The 17,684-nt window shown below is 40.9% G+C and overlaps 2 protein-coding genes across 25 annotated transcripts in view; one reads left to right on the top strand and one right to left on the bottom strand.

Annotated features, from left to right (window-relative positions):
* Nucleotides 1-3,046, bottom strand: part of LOC127377762 (regulating synaptic membrane exocytosis protein 1-like) — a 91,288-nt gene extending 88,242 nt beyond the window's left edge. For 5 of the 24 annotated variants that reach the window (XM_051425938.1, XM_051426059.1, XM_051426031.1 and 2 more), the window contains exon 1: nucleotides 2,072-3,042. In XM_051425938.1, coding sequence (XP_051281898.1) covers nucleotides 2,072-2,232 — 161 coding nt within the window. In that variant the 5' untranslated portion in view covers nucleotides 2,233-3,042. Of the gene's footprint in view, nucleotides 1-2,071 lie in introns of all 24 variants that reach the window. The other 19 variants (XM_051425954.1, XM_051426022.1, XM_051426067.1 and 16 more) reach the window with 8 other exon arrangements.
* Nucleotides 3,047-6,604: 3,558 nt separating this feature from the next.
* asrgl1 (asparaginase and isoaspartyl peptidase 1) lies at nucleotides 6,605-14,902 on the top strand. The gene is made up of 7 exons (XM_051426326.1): nucleotides 6,605-6,711; nucleotides 8,647-8,842; nucleotides 9,293-9,435; nucleotides 9,925-10,079; nucleotides 11,107-11,228; nucleotides 13,210-13,320; nucleotides 13,435-14,902. The coding sequence occupies exons 2-7, from the start codon at nucleotides 8,647-8,649 to the stop codon at nucleotides 13,677-13,679; spliced, it is 972 nt and encodes a 323-aa protein (XP_051282286.1). The 5' UTR covers nucleotides 6,605-6,711; the 3' UTR covers nucleotides 13,680-14,902.
* Nucleotides 14,903-17,684: the final 2,782 nt, after the last annotated feature.

The following is a 17,684-nucleotide window of genomic DNA, read 5'->3' as shown; positions in this document are numbered from 1 at the left end:
ATAATATGTAAATTATTATTATGTAAGTTTATATAGCACATCTTGCTCATTTAGTCCATAAAAACAGACGCCAGCACACGCACATACGCCACATTTTTGCAATGTATTTATACAGTATGTGTGCTTCCTGTGCATTCATTCTTGGGCTGGCTCTAGCTCTCTGTGAAATGAGAATAAGTGATCGATTTCACGTGGCTGATAACTGACGTGAAGCGATTGCAATGCGATGTCAGAATTTACCTCCAATGGTTCCATCGGTTCAGTGCAGTAAAAAGGGGCAAAGTTTGATCAATAAAATCCACATACTTTGGTATTTGTGCCTAATGTTATATGACTTAAAGGTGAATTCTTATGTAAATAACACAGTGAAGGAGTTGCTACTCATTGATGCTCTGTTACTGCTGTAGGGAGGAGCTTTACTGTACTATGCTCTGTATTTTACCTTTGCATTTATCTAGCTTTTAAAGAATTGTAGAGGTTATTATGCATCTTTTTATCATATACAAGATGACAATTATTGACAGGACCTCAGTGTTATTTAAGCCAGGTATGCATACATATACTGTGATCCTATATGCTCTTACAGACTGATGGTGAGTATAATGCTCATAAGAGTAGTGTATTCTCTGCCTCTCTGCATTACAACCCACACTGCCCTACTGCTAGTACACTCACTGTGCATGTATTAGTCAACCAGTGCAGCTTTCCAGTGCAGACCCAATCGTAAAGACACACACACACACATTGCTTAGCTATAGCAATCTCCATCCAAACAGTGATGAGAGGGAACTGCGCTGAAGCCAATACAGTCCAAGACATGTATGTGCTGACAGCCTGCTACTGTATGACATGACTGAATCCACCACAGCTTCTTATACATTACAGAAAATGATGCATAGCCACTTAGAGCCGGAGCTATATATTGAACATTTCCTTCTTTAGATGCAATGAATCGATCTTCCGTTCCAGTGCTGGGCTATCAGTCCGCACAGAGGGCTTAAAATAGAACAGGGACGTAAAGCTTGAGGAGCGCCTCGCTTAGGTGGGTCGATCTTTCTATCTGCCCATCTATGCATGCAGCTCCATGCAGAAGAAAAAGGCATCGTTTCAACTTGATGCATTTTCTGGTGCTGGAGGAAAAGGGGGGTGGGATGCCAGTTCATTTGTGCACCGATCACAGTGGCAAATAAATGTGGGGGAGACTTTTCTCCATGCATGTATGGTGGTGGCACAGAGGAAGAGGATGCACACTGTGGATGTAAGCCACTCCTGATTCAAAATGACATGACACAGGCACCTTTCCTCCCCCTGTTATGGGCCTACTGGTTCTATAACAGCCTGTGTGATGTCTGTTGCAAGAGCACTGGCCTACATACAGTGCATACGGCTGGGAAAGGCTCAACCGCACCCCAGAGCTGAGAACAGCAGCTGTTGAGATGGATGCTGCACAGATAAAAGCCAACAGGGAGGGTTTTACTTTTTACTACTCTCAGGCTTCAGTCAGACTTTCCTGCTGAAACATTTCAGCTAAAAGTTCAAATATTGACTCGAGCTCTGGCGTGATGATATTAGGAAGTGCAGAGTTCTTATTTCTCATCTGAGTGGAGTGATGCTGCTGATGATGATGGTGACACACCCCTTCATCCTCACACCATCCTATTCTAACACCCGACCCACCACCACCACCACCGCTCTCTCTGAGCCTCACACAGGGGGGAGTGAGAGTCCGCAAACTGAACCTGCTCCACGCTGGCCCCTGAATGTTCTCTCCTGCACACAGCTGGAGACTGTATGGGCCTGAGAGTGAGTGAGTGAGTGAGTGAGTGAGTGAGTGAGTGAGTGGGTGAGTGGGTGAGTTGTGTGTACAGGGACCTGCAGGATGTAGACACACAAACACATGCATGCATGGTCAGATAGAGGAGGTGGATGGACTTCTTCAGAACGGAAATAGCCCAGGCCCAGTCCCTCTCTCTCTCTCTCTCTCTCTCTCTCACACACACACACACACACACACACACACACACACACACACACACACACTTTCTCTCCTCTCTCTCTCTCTCTCTCTTACTTTAACATGGCCTCCTCCTTCGCCTCTTCCTCCCGTTGCCGAGCCAGCACAGCCATGATGATCTTCCTCTCATCCTCCGTCAGATGGCTCAGGTCCGGCTCCGGGATGGTCGGGGCGACGGGTGGGCGCGGGCCGCCCCGAGGGCCCACCGAGGCGAACATCTTCCCCACCACCACCACCACCTTCCCTCCCTCCCTCCCTCCTCCTCCTCTTCCTCCTCCTCCTCCTCCTCCTCGCCTCGGTCGGGATCACGGATAGAAAACCCGCTGGCGGAGCCCACGGATCACGACATGGCCCGCGGACAAAGCGGCGGTTGGAGCGACTGATGCGGAGTTCCCATGGCGGTGGCGGGGGGCACCCAGGGCGGCGGCGGCGGCGGCGGCAGCTGCAGCAGTGTCGGTGCTAGCTCCGGTAGTAGCAGCAGCGGTTACGGTGGTGGTGGTGGTGGTGGTGGTAGCGCTTCGGTTCCCGGTTTTCAGCCTCTCCTTCTCCCTCTTGCTGCTCCGCTGTCTTCTCCCCCCACCCCCCTCCCACCGCCCGCCCGCCCGCCTCTACCCTCCACCACCTCCGTTTTACGGGGAGCCCATATCTCCAGCGGTCGGTCGGGATGATGGCACACAGGACGGGGGATCTCGCTTCCTTCCTTCAGGCCAGGCGGTGAGGTGGGTGGGTGGGAGTGGAGGGGGGGCGGGGGGGTCCTCTGGAGGCAGCTCAGGTCTCCGCTCGGTCCGGTGGGCTGGCTGTGTGGCTGCGGGGCGAGGCGGCGACTTCTTGTTTTCCAGCGCCGCCGCTGATGCTGATGCTGATGCTGATGCTGCTGTCAGGGAGACGGAACCGTCAATGGGACCGCAGCCCCTCAAGCGCGTTCACTTCTCTTGCGGCGGGAGCGCGCAGCCCTCATTTGAGAATGGGGGGCTCCACTCACCGTCAGCATGCGCGCTCACGCCAGCCTGTAGCACACACAGCAAATGAAGGGTTCCTCAAGGGTGCATTGTGGGGTTTGTAGGACCATAATAACTAACTGGACAAATCAGGAATCCTTTATTGATTCATTCTTAATTTAGCACTGAAAAAAAGTCTTTATGGGTAAATGAATGGATTATAATGTGGAATATAAAGGTGCTTTTATGGATTACACTATTCCAAAGAGGTATTTTAACACTCTTAAAATCTGATAACATTAATTCATTCATTTATACCCTTTTCAACTCAAGGGCTCAGCTCAAATTTGGGGTAAATTAATAAATAAATGAATAGATTATATCATATTAAAGGCATTTAATGTCTGTAGACTTTACGGTGAAAAACCGTAAACTCACTTTCTGTATGAGCCATGTTACGGTTAAACACTGGCAGCTGTGGTTGGCAGAAACTTTACAGTAATAAATACAGTAGAACCTTTCTACTATTACGGATATTAGTACTGTTGATTTTACAGTTAAAGTTTCACCATATAAATACAATTATTTATTGGTAAATGTTATGGTAAGATTTAAAAACAGTAAGGGATTTAGGATCATGGTGAAATAGTTTGGTGTGTACCTGAAAAAGCTTCAAAAACTGACCATAAAAAGGAATAATCCCAGTGTTTGGGGATTGAAGTGGGTCAAAATAATATTAGTAACACTGTAATAACGAGTCTAGAGAACCATATTGTAGTGTTGTATGGAACCTTTCACAATAAGAGTGTTTGCACTCTCCTCCTCCTCCTCTCTCTCACCAATCATTGCGTGTAAGAATGACGCGCATCCCCCTTTTTTTCATCCCGCCCTCCCTCCCTCTCCCTCTCTCTCCCTCCACTCCTTCCTTCTGTCCTTCCTCCTTATCCATCCTTCCAGCAGTTCCCAGCTCACACACACACACACACACACACACACACAACTTCCTCATGCTGAAAAACAATCTGAAGGGAGCCTGAGGTTGACCACACAGTCGTGCACATGTGCGGCTATAGGCTGACATTTACAGTATGTCAGAGTACAACGTTTCAATTATAGGCTGTGTGGTCTATAGAGAGCGGCTCCTAAACGTTACAGATCACATACAATTCACCATGTGGGAACGTGTGTATCGCATACACTCTATCATTGTGTCACATTAACCTAAATTTAGAAACAAATGTGCTTTATTGGACTATTTTTAACAATAAAAACATCTTAATAAAAGAAGTCAACATAAATTAAACGTCCAAAAAAGAAGTTGTTTTGAGTGAACTTAAATGTGTGCAGTATTTAAAGTATTGGTGATAGAATTCCAGTTTGACTGACTCATTTTCTTTAAGTTGACTTTATATCATATATCAAAATGTAATAATTATAATGCTGTATATTAGCTTTTTAATTCAGTTTATTAATCATTATAAGCCCAAATAATTCTTAGTGATCCCCAGAGTGTAAAGATGTCACATAAAAAATCGCATAGAAATGTACTATAATTTCAATAATCAATTAATTATATATTGTTTTTATCAGCTGTTTTGACAGGAAATGTAATAATTTGTTTTAGTAGAAGAAAACATTTAAGTGACTTTATTCAGATAAATTCTGTTCACACATTTTAAATAAGTTTGGAGAAATGTTGCATATGAGCGTAAAATCAATTACCTGAATGAAAATAGTACAATTAACTTAATTAACCCAAAGTTATGTTAATAATAATAACTTCAGTTACTTCTACTCAAATCAAATATCTTAATCTTTAAATTGAGTTAATAAACTTTTTTACTTTAATTACAAATGAGTTTTTATTCTAATTGTATATGAATTTGTAGTTTAAATTGATGTGAAACAACAAGAATAAATAATCATTTTGAAAACAATCCTGTGTACCAGATTATATTATACAGGGAGGTGGATGGAGGGATGTAAATGGCCCCCGGGCCGGCGGTTTGAGACTCCTGGTTTAAGTTTCCTCAAACAGTTTGAGTTGAACTAACTCATCAGGTCTAACAGTGATTCATTGTGATTTGGTTAATAAATTGACAACTTTCTGCACAGCTAATTGCCTCCTGAACTAAAATTAGACTAATGCCACATTGTCCTCCAGGTCACAGTGTTGTAGACCAGCTGAGTCCAGGTCCGCCAGCCTCACTGTAAGTTCACGGTCGAGTGTTAAATCAGCTCCTAAATCCTCCTGTGTGTGTTTCAGCACCACGGCCAGCTCACTGAACATCTGGGGGGCGGAACCGTGCTGAGAGGAGCCCACCCCCTTCATCATCACCATCATCATCCTCTCATAACATGCCCAAACTGACAAACAATCTCCTGAACATGACTGCGGGCACGCAACAGCGCTGCTCAACAGCTCTGACTCAGCCTAAAGGAGGGTCCTATTTAGGGCAGTGATGTTCAGAGAGAGAGAGCCAAAGAGTGTGCACACCCAACCGTCTCATTTCAGTAACTTTCTCTCAGATATCTCACTTCTACAGAGAGCAGCTTCCTCCCACTGTGCTGCAGAGGGAGAGGGAAGTGTCCACAACATTTACTAAAATAAGTGATAGACTGATGGGTGATGAACGTGGTGGTTGCGCACTATGAACTATATCAGGTCTGCTGTTCAAAACCAGTAGTTACACAATAAAAGGATTTCCATGAGTCTGTCTCAGTTTCCTATACAAGGTTATTTAATTGACAAAACCAATATATATATATATATATATATATATATAAGAGAGAGAGAGAGAGAGAGAGAGAGAGAGAGAGAGAGAGTAAAATTGATTAGGCTAATAAATCATAATAATGACAATAATAAAACAAACTGCAATAATAAATATAGATGTAAACATGTGATTGGAACAGTTGGATCATTTTATACTTTCTTCACCTAATTTGTTTTCATGTGATGTTTAACTTTCAGTCAAGGAACCCAACATACAAACGGAAATGAGGTCATTTTGACTTCATAATAAAACACACACACAAAACAGTGCTGTATGAATGGAGTAAGAACTTATACTACTACTATGTTATTATATGATTAATAATTATAATAATCATGAAAATCTTAATTAATGTATAGCAAAATGTTTGAACTAATTGCTGTAATAGATTATCCCACTATGTTAAACTAGGATATATTTTGCTATAAAGGGAAAATATAAAAGAAAGGAATATAAAAAGTAGCCCACATTTTACGAATATAATATGCCTATATTGTCTTTTATCTCATTTTATCAAGTAGCACAAGACATACTAAAAGTTGAATATATTCTTTTTTCTTTATTAAACCTTTATTAATCTTCAAATAACACACATGCACAGTTAATGGTTGTTAAACATATTTAACAATAATTCCCAGAAGTGTACTGTAACGGAAAAGAAAAGAGAAAAACAAACCCACTAAAATAGGTTACATTTAATTAACTTTAGGGGCTTTAATCAATGCAAACATATCCTCTTTTACAGTTTTTTTTAAGGATTATAAAATATCTTTGAATCATTTATCAATTCCAGAAAGTTTGGAGCAACTTTAAAAGATCTACAAGTTGAATTTAGTCTGCTGCTTGGTATGAAGAACTGTATTTTATTTTGAAAGTGTCATGGTCATGTCCTGGAAGTGAAGCTGTTTTTTTCTATCTGATCAACTCTCTCAATAACTGAGCAACCGGAATATTTCTGCATGTAAACCGAGCAACCTTCAGGGTGAGTGGGTGCACTGACAATCTACAGAAAGACAACAATTTAATAAACGGTTGAGTTTTACACGTAACGTTAGCCGTGGGTTGGTTTTACTCAGTCTCTGCGGCATTAGCTTGCCGAACCGCATTAACGTTAGCGGCGATTCGTGCATAAAATTAATATTCCCGCTAATAACGGTGGTTGTTGTTGGCTTTAACATGACTGCAGCTTGTTTCTAACGTGTCTTCTCAATTCGGCTTACAGACAGCTCACGAAGCGGCTCTCGTTTTATATATTTTAAAGTATTTCTAACAGTTTGAGCCACCGTCCACCGGATATATAACCGCAGGCTTATTCTGTGTCACCGCGTGGGAGCGTGCGCGAGACTATCAGAAGTTAAACTTTCATTAAAACTGTTAATAAATAATCTGAAATCAATGATTTATGAATTGTTATTTTGCTGTTAACCAAAGAGTTATTAATTAATATGTTTTTAATGAATTTAGTGTGAAATTGGTTTATCTTCGACCAAAGGTTGCATATAAAGAGGTTTATGGCTTTATTCTGTCTGTCTGTCCTCTGTACACTCTACTGAAGGCACATAACTTATATATATATATATATATCCTTCATTAATTAGACAAATCAACCAATGATTGTTTTAGTTATTTTGATATTAATCAGTTTACACTCACTGATATTAGAAGAAAGGTAAGTTTATTCAGGCACATTTAAATTACTTTACATAATGCAGCTGATTTTATTACATTTTAATGAAATTGAAAAATACTTTAAAACACACGTGTGTCATTGAACAAACACATTTCTCTAATATGAGATATTATTAAGTGTTGTTTTTAATGAAACACATTAAGAACCATTTTATTGCATATGAATAATATAAACCCTTCTGTCTGGACTTTTAGATGTAGTGACAAGTGTCATAGATTTAATATAATAATGAAATTAAAGGAGATAATTGTGTTACATATATTTTATTATTAATTCTTCATTACAGCTACAATTAAACATATTTTCATTTTAAACCTAATAGCAGTTACAGTTGCTGGACATTGTCTCAGGAATCTATACGTTACAAGAACTATGTCCAAGATGGTTTCCACGTCTGTTTGTCTTGTAAACAAGTGTTTGTTTTTCTGTGTTTTTCTGTGTTTTTCTGGTCCCGGAGCCCAAATTCGTACACTTTAAGTCTGACTACACGCAGTCGAGCTCTGATCAATACGGTTTGAGATAGAAACTGGTGAATTCTGTCAGTTGTATAAGTTTTAATGTTGTTTTGTTGTGTTTTAATGCACTACACGTCGCTCACCTGTCCTCCTGCTGCCTGCTGCTGGGTCTGAATGAACCTTATTCATTACGTTAAAAGCGCTTAGAAATTCTTTTATAATGGTTTTATAATAATAATAATAATAATAAATACCAAAATACAATAATACAATAATAAAAGCAGGATAAAAGCCATTAAATAAAAAAACTTTAAAAAGAAGATCACATAAAAGCGTGTCTGTAAGCGGGTTTAAAAGAAATAATGGACAAACATGCTACTCTCAGTAGGTTGGGGCCAGAGCAACTGGTTCTAGTCTGGATTCAGACTGGTTGCATTTGACATTGTGACATGTCGAAGCAGGAAATGTGCAGGTGTAATTATGACTGCTGCATTCCACTTATGGGAGGTTGTGCCATTGTCCACACTGTCACTGTATCTGTATCTGTATCTGTAATGGAACTGAGCTATCAGTACTCTCATTAAGTCTGCCTGTGTTTTTCCTGCCTGCTAACTAACTGGACCTGAGAGCTTCAAGCCCCCAGACCTGCAGAAACAAGATGCTTCATGTTATAGTCCAAACAATGAAACTCATCAACATCATGTTAGAACTGTCCTTTAACACTACGTCTACCTCCTGTCTTACATCCTGTCTCTCCATTTTCGCCTCTCAGATGACTGACATGTTGCCAGTGGTGGTGGTCCACGGAGGGGCGGGTCACATCCCGAAGGAGCGGTCTGAAAGGTCCACGGAGGGGGTGTGCTCAGCAGCCCGAGCCGGGTACATTATCCTCCAGGGAGGGGGCAGCAGCATGGACGCTGTGGTAGGGGCTGTGACGGAGCTGGAGAATAACCCCAACTTCAACGCAGGTAGCGCACTCACACTACTGCACTGTGGGTAATGAACCATAATGTGCAGGCCACCGTAGTTCCTCCTTCGTGCTCGAGTGGGTGAAGCCACAGAGTGGCATCGAATTCAACATATAAATAGGTCCACCTTGTTCTTGAGCCTTTTGTCTTTTGTGTGTAAAAACCTTCGCAGTTTGGGTAACGTTAACTTTATTAACTAATTTGCACAAATAATAAGACACACGCAGGAAAAGGAAGATGCATTTCAGGTTCTTAATGATGTTAAAGGTCCCTAAAAGGACTAACTCCTGCATAAGAAATATCTAAATCAATGCACAGATTGCTCTCAAATATATGAATCACATGTAAACTCCCTAAAAGAACTCCCAACATGAACCCATTTTCAGATCCCGCAGCTGTCTTCTTTGTCCCTTTAGACTCTATCACATCGTCTCTTAAATCTCGTTTCAGGCTGTGGGTCAGTGCTGAACGTCAAAGGAGATGTGGAGATGGATGCCATTGTGATGGATGGGAAATCACTGGGTAGTGGTGCCGTGTCTGCTGTACGCAACATAGCCAACCCCATCCAGCTAGCAAGACTGGTTATGGACAAGGTACGTACATTTAAACTCACACACTCGATTATGTATAAGCATGATACACACAAACGTTTAATTTAACTCCCACACTCTGTATATACTGAAAGCATGACGGCAGAACGATACTGAACATTCAGTCACATGTTGTCATTTACACATGTACTGCAAAATCTAAGGACATTAAATTCATAAAGATCTACATCTAAACTAAATGGGTCAATTACAGGACCTTTACCTGGGAGGTTGGGGTTCCACTCTCCTGTGAGATCATTTTTTAGACTTAGTTGACTTGAATTCTTGTTTGTTTTTGAATTATCTTCAATTTTCTGTCGCACATAGATTCAGGCAATAAAACCATTTGTTAGGTAGTGTTATTGTTATTATATTGTTATAGTAACCTCAAGGGTTAGGGTTAGGGTTAGGGTTATAGTAACCCTAGGGTTAGGGTCAGGGTTAGGGTTAGTAATAACGCATGTAAGATGTGAACTTTGATCTCTGTTTCAGACGAGTCATGTGTGTCTGACAGCAGAGGGGGCCGGTCAGTTTGCCCGGTCCATGGGCGTCCCTGAGGTGCCCCAAGAGTCCCTCATCACCGAGTACTCCCGAATGCGCTGGAAAAAGAACCTGGAACCTGAGGCCAACCCTGTGGAGTTCCAAATGTGAGACACGACATTGTTTTAAACTCGTTAGCAATTGTTCCGAATACACCGTGATCCATTAGAGATGAAACATACTGAGATATGAGTTATTGCACTGCTCTCTGTAAGCTGCTTCCAATAGAACTGCATTTACTAAAGGGGACCTCCGCAGTCCCTCCAGCATCGGTTTGAGGAGACTGCAATTACTTATGAGGCTCACTAAAGAGATTGTGATTGAAGGGGTGCTGGCATCCAGAAATAAAACTAAAAATCATGTGAGAATCCATCTTGACAGTCTTCGGTTTGTGGTCAGTACAGTGGTTCCGGACCAATCAGCGTCCAATGAGGACGTACTGGCAGCTGCGTTGGTGGTCGCCAGGTGTGACACGGCGAGAAGACACTGTTCGTTAAACGACAGTAGCAACTCCCACAGAGGTTAGCGGAGAGTATTTCTTCATTTAAAGAAGAGCAAAGATTGGCACTGAAGGCTTTCCAATGATGACTTCTCTGATGGTTCTGTGTAACAAACCATCGGGCCCAGTCAGGTTACTTGAAGCCTCCCATCTCGTCGTCTCCTCAGAGACACATTTAAGTGTCTGGAATGTCCTCAGTGACGGCAGGTTTGTCCACAACATAACTAAACACAAATCGTTGGCCTCTTCATATCTCAGGACCTCCTGATGTAGTAAAGATTTATTGGAAAGGTTTTTTGGAACATACTGAACACAAGAATCAACACTGGTGAACTGGATTATGCAGCAGGAGCAGTCTGAGAAACTTCCACGGATGTTTGGACAGATTTTTTTGCTGTGACTCTGGGTCATCGTTGGAATTTATTTACTGCTGAGACTACAGCTGCACTCTCCATCAAACAGCAAGCCTTTCAGAGGATACAGTACAAGCAGCGAGGAGCTGATCCTCAAAAGAAAGTGTCCCTCACAGTAAGCTGGTTTTAGCTCGGTATACCTCGATAACCAGGTCACTATACACAACTGGTTATACTTTCGGTTCTTTAGAATAAAAAGAAGTCTGTGTTTTTGTTGTGTAGGGGGAAGATGGGCACGGTTGGAGCTGTAGCAGTGGATAGCGAGGGCAACGTAGCCTGCGCGACCTCCACTGGTGGGATCCTGAATAAGATGGAGGGTCGGGTGGGCGACACACCCTGCGTAGGTCAGTCCACACACGTATTGTATGGAGTTTCTTTTAATGAACATTGTGTGAGACAAAAACAATAGGAAGGTTGTGTTCACCAGTCTGGTGACCTTTGACCAATAGAGATTGGACATGTGTGGTTAGTTAGTAATCAAAGCCTGACTGGTTGATAGTTGACCACGAGCTCTGTGTTTGCTGACAACATTCTGTACAACAGCAACACATGGTGCAGATTCTTATTATTGTGTCAAATGTCTTGTCAAAAGGGTTTCTCAAACAGGGTACTGCAGAGGACACGCAATAAAATATAAAATGCATATGCATATTTCCTAAAATGATTATACTAGATTATATTTAATGTCAATGTCCGCACAATAAACCACATTTTATATTCAGTATTCTGATGTTTTAATGCAATCGTTAATTACTGTAGTTGCCTCCCTGCCGCAAAGAATTAACGATTAACATGTTTTTTTGTTAAATTGTGGACAAAAGTCTTAGTCTGATTGCATGATGACAAAAAAATGGTTTGCTATGAGTTTAGTGATGGATTCTACAACATTTGAATTGTAACAAATAACTATTTTTCAGTTATACCATTGTGTTGTACACTGAGAGAACCACCGCCATAGACTCGTGTAATACTGCCCAGTTCATACTCATTGTGTCAGAGCCACAGCGCTGACTGGCTTACACTAATAACCTAATGTTGCATGAGTAATATGCCAGAACCCAAAGTGTCATTTGAGAAGATAAGTGTACATCTGTGTGACAGGGGCTGAATCATCTCAGAGCTGTTTTACACTGAGCGTCAGTAAACAGCAGTAAGTGGATTTGGGCCGCTTCAGCCCTGTGTAATCTGTCACTATCAGTAAATGAGTGATTGGACTGTCACGAGTCGTGGCCTCGCTCTCGGAAACAGACGTCCGCCTTCAGCAACAAAGGCTGTCTGGTGAAAAGTTGAAACTTGAATGAAAGCATTGAAATCACAGGTGACTTACAGTCACTCTGCAGCTCTTCATTTCTGAACCTTTTTATGAATCATCTTTACAACCGATAACCTCACATGTTTGTGTTTTAAAGAGAAGTTCATAACCTGTAGTTTATTTACACCTGAGGGGGAGAAAGGCTCCGATGTGGTGAGCAAAGATGGTTGATTTAATATTTTCTGACATCACTATTGTGAACACAACAAAAACAGTTCTGACTCTTCAAATGTTCATTTATTTGTTCCAGTAAAGTTCAAACACACTTACAGCCTATCAAACATTTTACAATTCCAAATAAATAATTATCAACCAATAAGTTATCAGCTATAATTTCATAATCATAAGTAATAAATAATAATATAAACTTCCCATCATCACCTGTGTGCTGTAACTGCTGCTCCTCGTCCGTCGTTCCATCTAAAATCACCAATTGAAAGTTATAAAGTGACGAGATCAGAGGATCAATACAGTGTCAGAGTGTGCTCAGGATTTTTTAAATGCTACTACAGTGTGTTTCAAGAGAAAAGTACTCTCCCATCTACTTAATAGGCCTTTTTCTGCAGCAGCCATTTTGACATGAAACACCCATCAGATTATACTGGTTCCACTCAAAACTGCTGGGAAGGTTCACTGGTTCACCGGATAGCACCGAGATTCCAAGACCGGTTCAACAACCAGAGCTAATTCGGTGGAAAAACACTATTATGGGCTTTTCCTACCAACAGGGAACCAGCAGGGCCTTTCCACAGAGCAGCACCCTTTCATGTTAAAGATGGCTGCTGTGAAAAAGTTCTATTGCATCCTTATAACAACTCAGTAGTTTGTCATAAAACTGTTGAAGCGTGGCTAAACTACACTTACACTTCACAGCCCTAACTAAAGCTGGGAAGCTTTCATTGTCTTGTTCACCGACACTTAGTCACGTGTTGCAATGAAACTACAAATAAAAACTTTCTACCTAAAATAAGTGAATATAATATTAAGTGTTCCTCTCATATTGTCGCTGTCAGGCTGTGGAGGCTACGCTGACAACAGCTCAGGAGCAGTGTCAACTACAGGACACGGAGAAGCCATCATGAAGGTTATTCTAGCCAGACTCATCCTGTTCCACATGGAGCAAGGTAACACACACACACACACACACACACACACACACACACACACACACACACACACACACACACACAGTCATTCTGCTGTGTCTGGTGCAGTAGTTCAGTGTCTTCTCTCCTCAGGTCAGTCAGTAGAGGCAGCCAGCGACTTAGGCCTGGCCTACATGAAGTCCAGAGTGGATGGGCTGGGCGGGGTGGTGACAGTGGACCCTCAGGGCCACTGGGCCGCTCGCTTCTCCAGCGGGCAGATGGCGTGGGCCGCAGCCCAGAAGGACACCCTACACTACGGCCTGTACACCGGGGAACACTTCACCCAGAGCATCGATGAGACTGACACTAAACACAACTCACACATACCCATGTTTTAGACTGTAATTTTGCAGAAAAAAAGTACTAAAGTCACGAATAAAACTAATAACAAATCAGTATTGATTAAAACTACAGTCTAATACAGCACTAGAGAGGCACAGAGATGTTATTGATTGATTGATTGTGCAATAGGACTCAATGAAGAAATGAAGGCAGCTTGTGATTTCCTCCCAGAGGCGACACGCTGACAGGACGTCCTGAGGAGCTCACTGACCTCCGACCTGGAGTTGTGTCACACTGTGGTGGATGATCCGATAGTGTTGACACAACAGTGGCTGGACTGAGCTGAATTTGTACTAACGTCAGACCAATTTCTTTTAGCACAAATCATCAGCTTTTAGTGGAGCTGTCTCCGTAACAAACAGTTTGATTCATTAAAAACAAAAAAAGCCAAAATGATCCAATAATCTGAATTTCAGGCTTTAAAATGTCTTGGATTGGAATGTCTTGGATTAATGAAGTTTAATTTTTCAGTCGTACTTTTAAATGTGTTTTTGGGAAACAATTGTATTGATCTACAAAACAAAACCGACATGGAACCAATACTGGTTTTCCTTAACTTACATTCATAATGGTCTTCAAAAGTCTTAAATTGAATCAGTTGGAATCTGCAGAAACCTACTTGAAAGGAAATAGGAAAATGATTATACATGAGCTTTTTTTACACAGTATTTTAAAATTAAATTTAAAAAAATTTGTGTGATTTTCAAATTGACCTTTTGAAATAAATCTTTCATTGAAGTTTCATTATTAGATGATAAATTAGCACTTTGTGATCATCTTCTTGTGTAATGAAGTATGTATTATTTCAGAGTCCCTGCAGGAGATTGTTGTTGCTTAAGATGCCTGATTTCACTGCAGATGTTCTCAAATATTGCGACACATGTTGCAAGGGGGGGAGTTAGAATTTCAAAAATGTTTGTGATTATTATAATTTTTTTGTGTAATTAATTAAAAATCAAAGGCAACTTGCTCCAGTGAGAATAAAATCAAAACCAGAGATATGGTTCAGCATTTTGCCTCAGAAACTACCGTGAATTTGCATTAATTGTAAGTATTTGAAGTATTTGATTCATCTGTTGTTGTTCTGTGAAAGTATTAAATAAAGCTGGAACCGGAGCCAGTATTTGTGAAGTGCTGCTGATCAGATGATGATTGTCAATGCTGAAGCTCTGTCTTATGAAAACACTGATTGTTGGCAATAAATGGCAGTAATCTCCCACCACTGTGAGTTCCATGCTTCATTTACCCAGAAAGCCTGTGTGTAGAGGGGCACTGATGTGTTAAGCTCTGTTACTCCTTTTGGATCCACTAGGTGGTGCTGTATACAAATAGAAACACTCCACACGTTTCATGACTCTCAGACCTGAGCCACTTTGTTCTTTTGCTTTCTATTCAAACAGAGAAACAGTCCAGATGTGTGAGTGAACTTTATTGAGATTTACATGGATCTTCTCCACAAGAGGGTTTGAACATGGAGCCCTACATCAGTTTTCTATCATTTTATGGATATTTCATATACACTGTGAAATGCCTGGAGACTTTTTTTGTAAATTGCACGGAATACTACTGTCATCTCTTCATTCATATGGTATTTTCATGTGGCAAAACAGTTTCTTTTGATGGTAAAAAGTTGTATTTATACAGTAAAATATGAAACTTTAGCCGTAAAAACAAAAGTACTAAAAAGTTTTACCATATTTATTGCGATAAAGTTCGGCAACCACAGCTACCAGTTTTTTACTGTTGAAAAAAGATTTTGAAAAATGTAATACATAACAATAAACGAAGAAAACAAGTGATAACTGTTTACACAATAACTGCAGGAAGTTTGTGTAAAATGATTTTTAGCAGATTATTTCCTGTGAATATTGATCAGAGATTAGTTTCTTCTGTGAATACAGCTTGTGTTCAGTTCCTCATAGTTAAATCTTTTCATTTAGTTTTCTTCACAGAAATGAACAGAATGCCGAGATTTCAACCTACTGTGTAGTTTTTTTTTCACCCCTTAAAATCATGAAGCCCTCGCGACCCCCCCGTGAAGCCTAACTGACACCTGTTGGGGGTCCCGACCTGCAGGTTGGGAACCACTGCTTTACAGCTGCAGCCTGCCTGAGATTACACTTGTCCCTTGAGTGCGGTCTGAACACAGTAACGTATCTGCACTGTCATTCTGTCCTCTGTGTCCAGAGGCAGCCAGCGCAGGATGTGATCAGATTCACCTTTGCTGTGCAGTATTATAAATAAACTCCTGGTGCCGCGGATGAGAGAATCAGTTGCTATTTATATTTTTCCTTCAGAGCCCGCAGAACGCCTGCACTGCTGAGAGACTTCAGGTTGCTTTTGTTAGACCATTTCCTGGTTTTTGTAGACACAGGAGAACACATATGAACACATTTTCTATCATTTTTATTTCATATGCATGATTTGTTTTTATTTTGTTAGTGCCCATTCATTTCTGGGATTCACCCATGGTTCTTCTCTTAGGTAAAAGAAAATACATGGAAGAAGGAAAAGACCTGAACATCATCATCATCATCATCATTATGATGGGGGGGGAGACGACATAACGATAATGATGATGATGTTCAGGTCTTTTCCTTCATCATCCATTAATCACCAAACATCACTATAAAGAAGTGAGTTGCAAACAGAGGTCTGCTTTTCAATGTCAATCCAAAACAATTCCACGAAAGAAATGAATCTGACTCTTCTTCTTCCTCGCAAAATCTACCTGAACCACCGGGTGGCGACAGTTGAGCCTCTGGGCTGCGGCTCAGGAAGAACCAGTGGACTACAGCCTGAATCCTGAGGAACACAGAACACTATGGAAGCACTTTTCTTCAATCATTATTTTGAGATAATAAATAAAAATATTGAGAAATATTCTCATCATAAAGACTTACAGGATCCATCATATTGGTGGAAATGGGCTTCCATAGGTTCATAAAGAGCCACACTGACAGTGGAAACAAACCTTGAGAACTGTGGAGGACTGACTTCAGTAAAACAGCTCAAACTGACCTTCACTAGTACTCTACCAGATAATCTGTGCTTTGTCATCTATCCTCGGCCATCTCTAACAGATCAGTGAAATCTGACCTACAGTTCCTCCCCTTCCTTTGTCTCTCCTCTGCCGTGTTTGCGTTCTCATGTATATGAAACACACACATTTGCTTAGAGGTGCAAACACTATCTCTCCCACAGTTTTCTTCAGGATACTGTGTAAATAAACAGTTTTTATATAGATAATCTCTATTGAGACTGAACTGTTAAATTAAAGATTCTGATCTGCTGTCAGAGAAGTAGCTACAGTAAAGCAGTGCAGAGACTTTGTCTAAGAGAGGTAATAAATGCCTTTATCCCTGACCAGTGTGTGTTTCATGCCTCATTTGCGCATAACATCTGTGTGCTGAAGTGTGTGTTTAAGCCTTGAGTGTGTATTAAACTAGAGGGCACTGTTTTAGTACATATTAGCATTAAAATACCCTAAAAATATAAATGTTCCATGACTGTTTTTTTAACATATTATCCTCCTTTCTCAAACTAGTGGCCATTTTGTCAGTGAATACAAAGAAATGTACATATATATGGATTTAATTAGGGTGGTTTAGAATGAAATGCACAGTTCAAATTCAATAAAAGGTATCCTATGGAGTCAGCAGTATGAGGCAGTTTTTATGAGCAGGTCCTTGTTTTGTTTATCTCATCAAGGATGCACATGAGTGACACAACAGTTCAGCCAATGGTTTTAATGTAATTCCGGTGATTGACAGGCGGTGGTAATGTGCCAAAAAACGCAGCAATGCACCGATAAAGGCAAAGAAGAAGACTGCTTGCAAGTAAACACGGATGTAAACAATGCAAGGTTTACATTTTTAAGAAAAATAATGTGATTTGGTAGGTGACACTGAATGTAAATGTAACTTTTGTGTTTTTACAGTGCAACTTTAACAGTATAAAAGTTTTATATTCAGCTTCTACTGCAAAGATCAGGACAAATG

This window comes from Dicentrarchus labrax, unplaced genomic scaffold, assembly GCF_905237075.1.
Source record: "Dicentrarchus labrax unplaced genomic scaffold, dlabrax2021, whole genome shotgun sequence".
NCBI classification, from domain to species: domain Eukaryota; kingdom Metazoa; phylum Chordata; class Actinopteri; family Moronidae; genus Dicentrarchus; species Dicentrarchus labrax.
The sequence above is the reverse complement of the archived record's forward strand: the minus strand, read 5'-3'. Positions and strand labels throughout refer to the sequence as shown.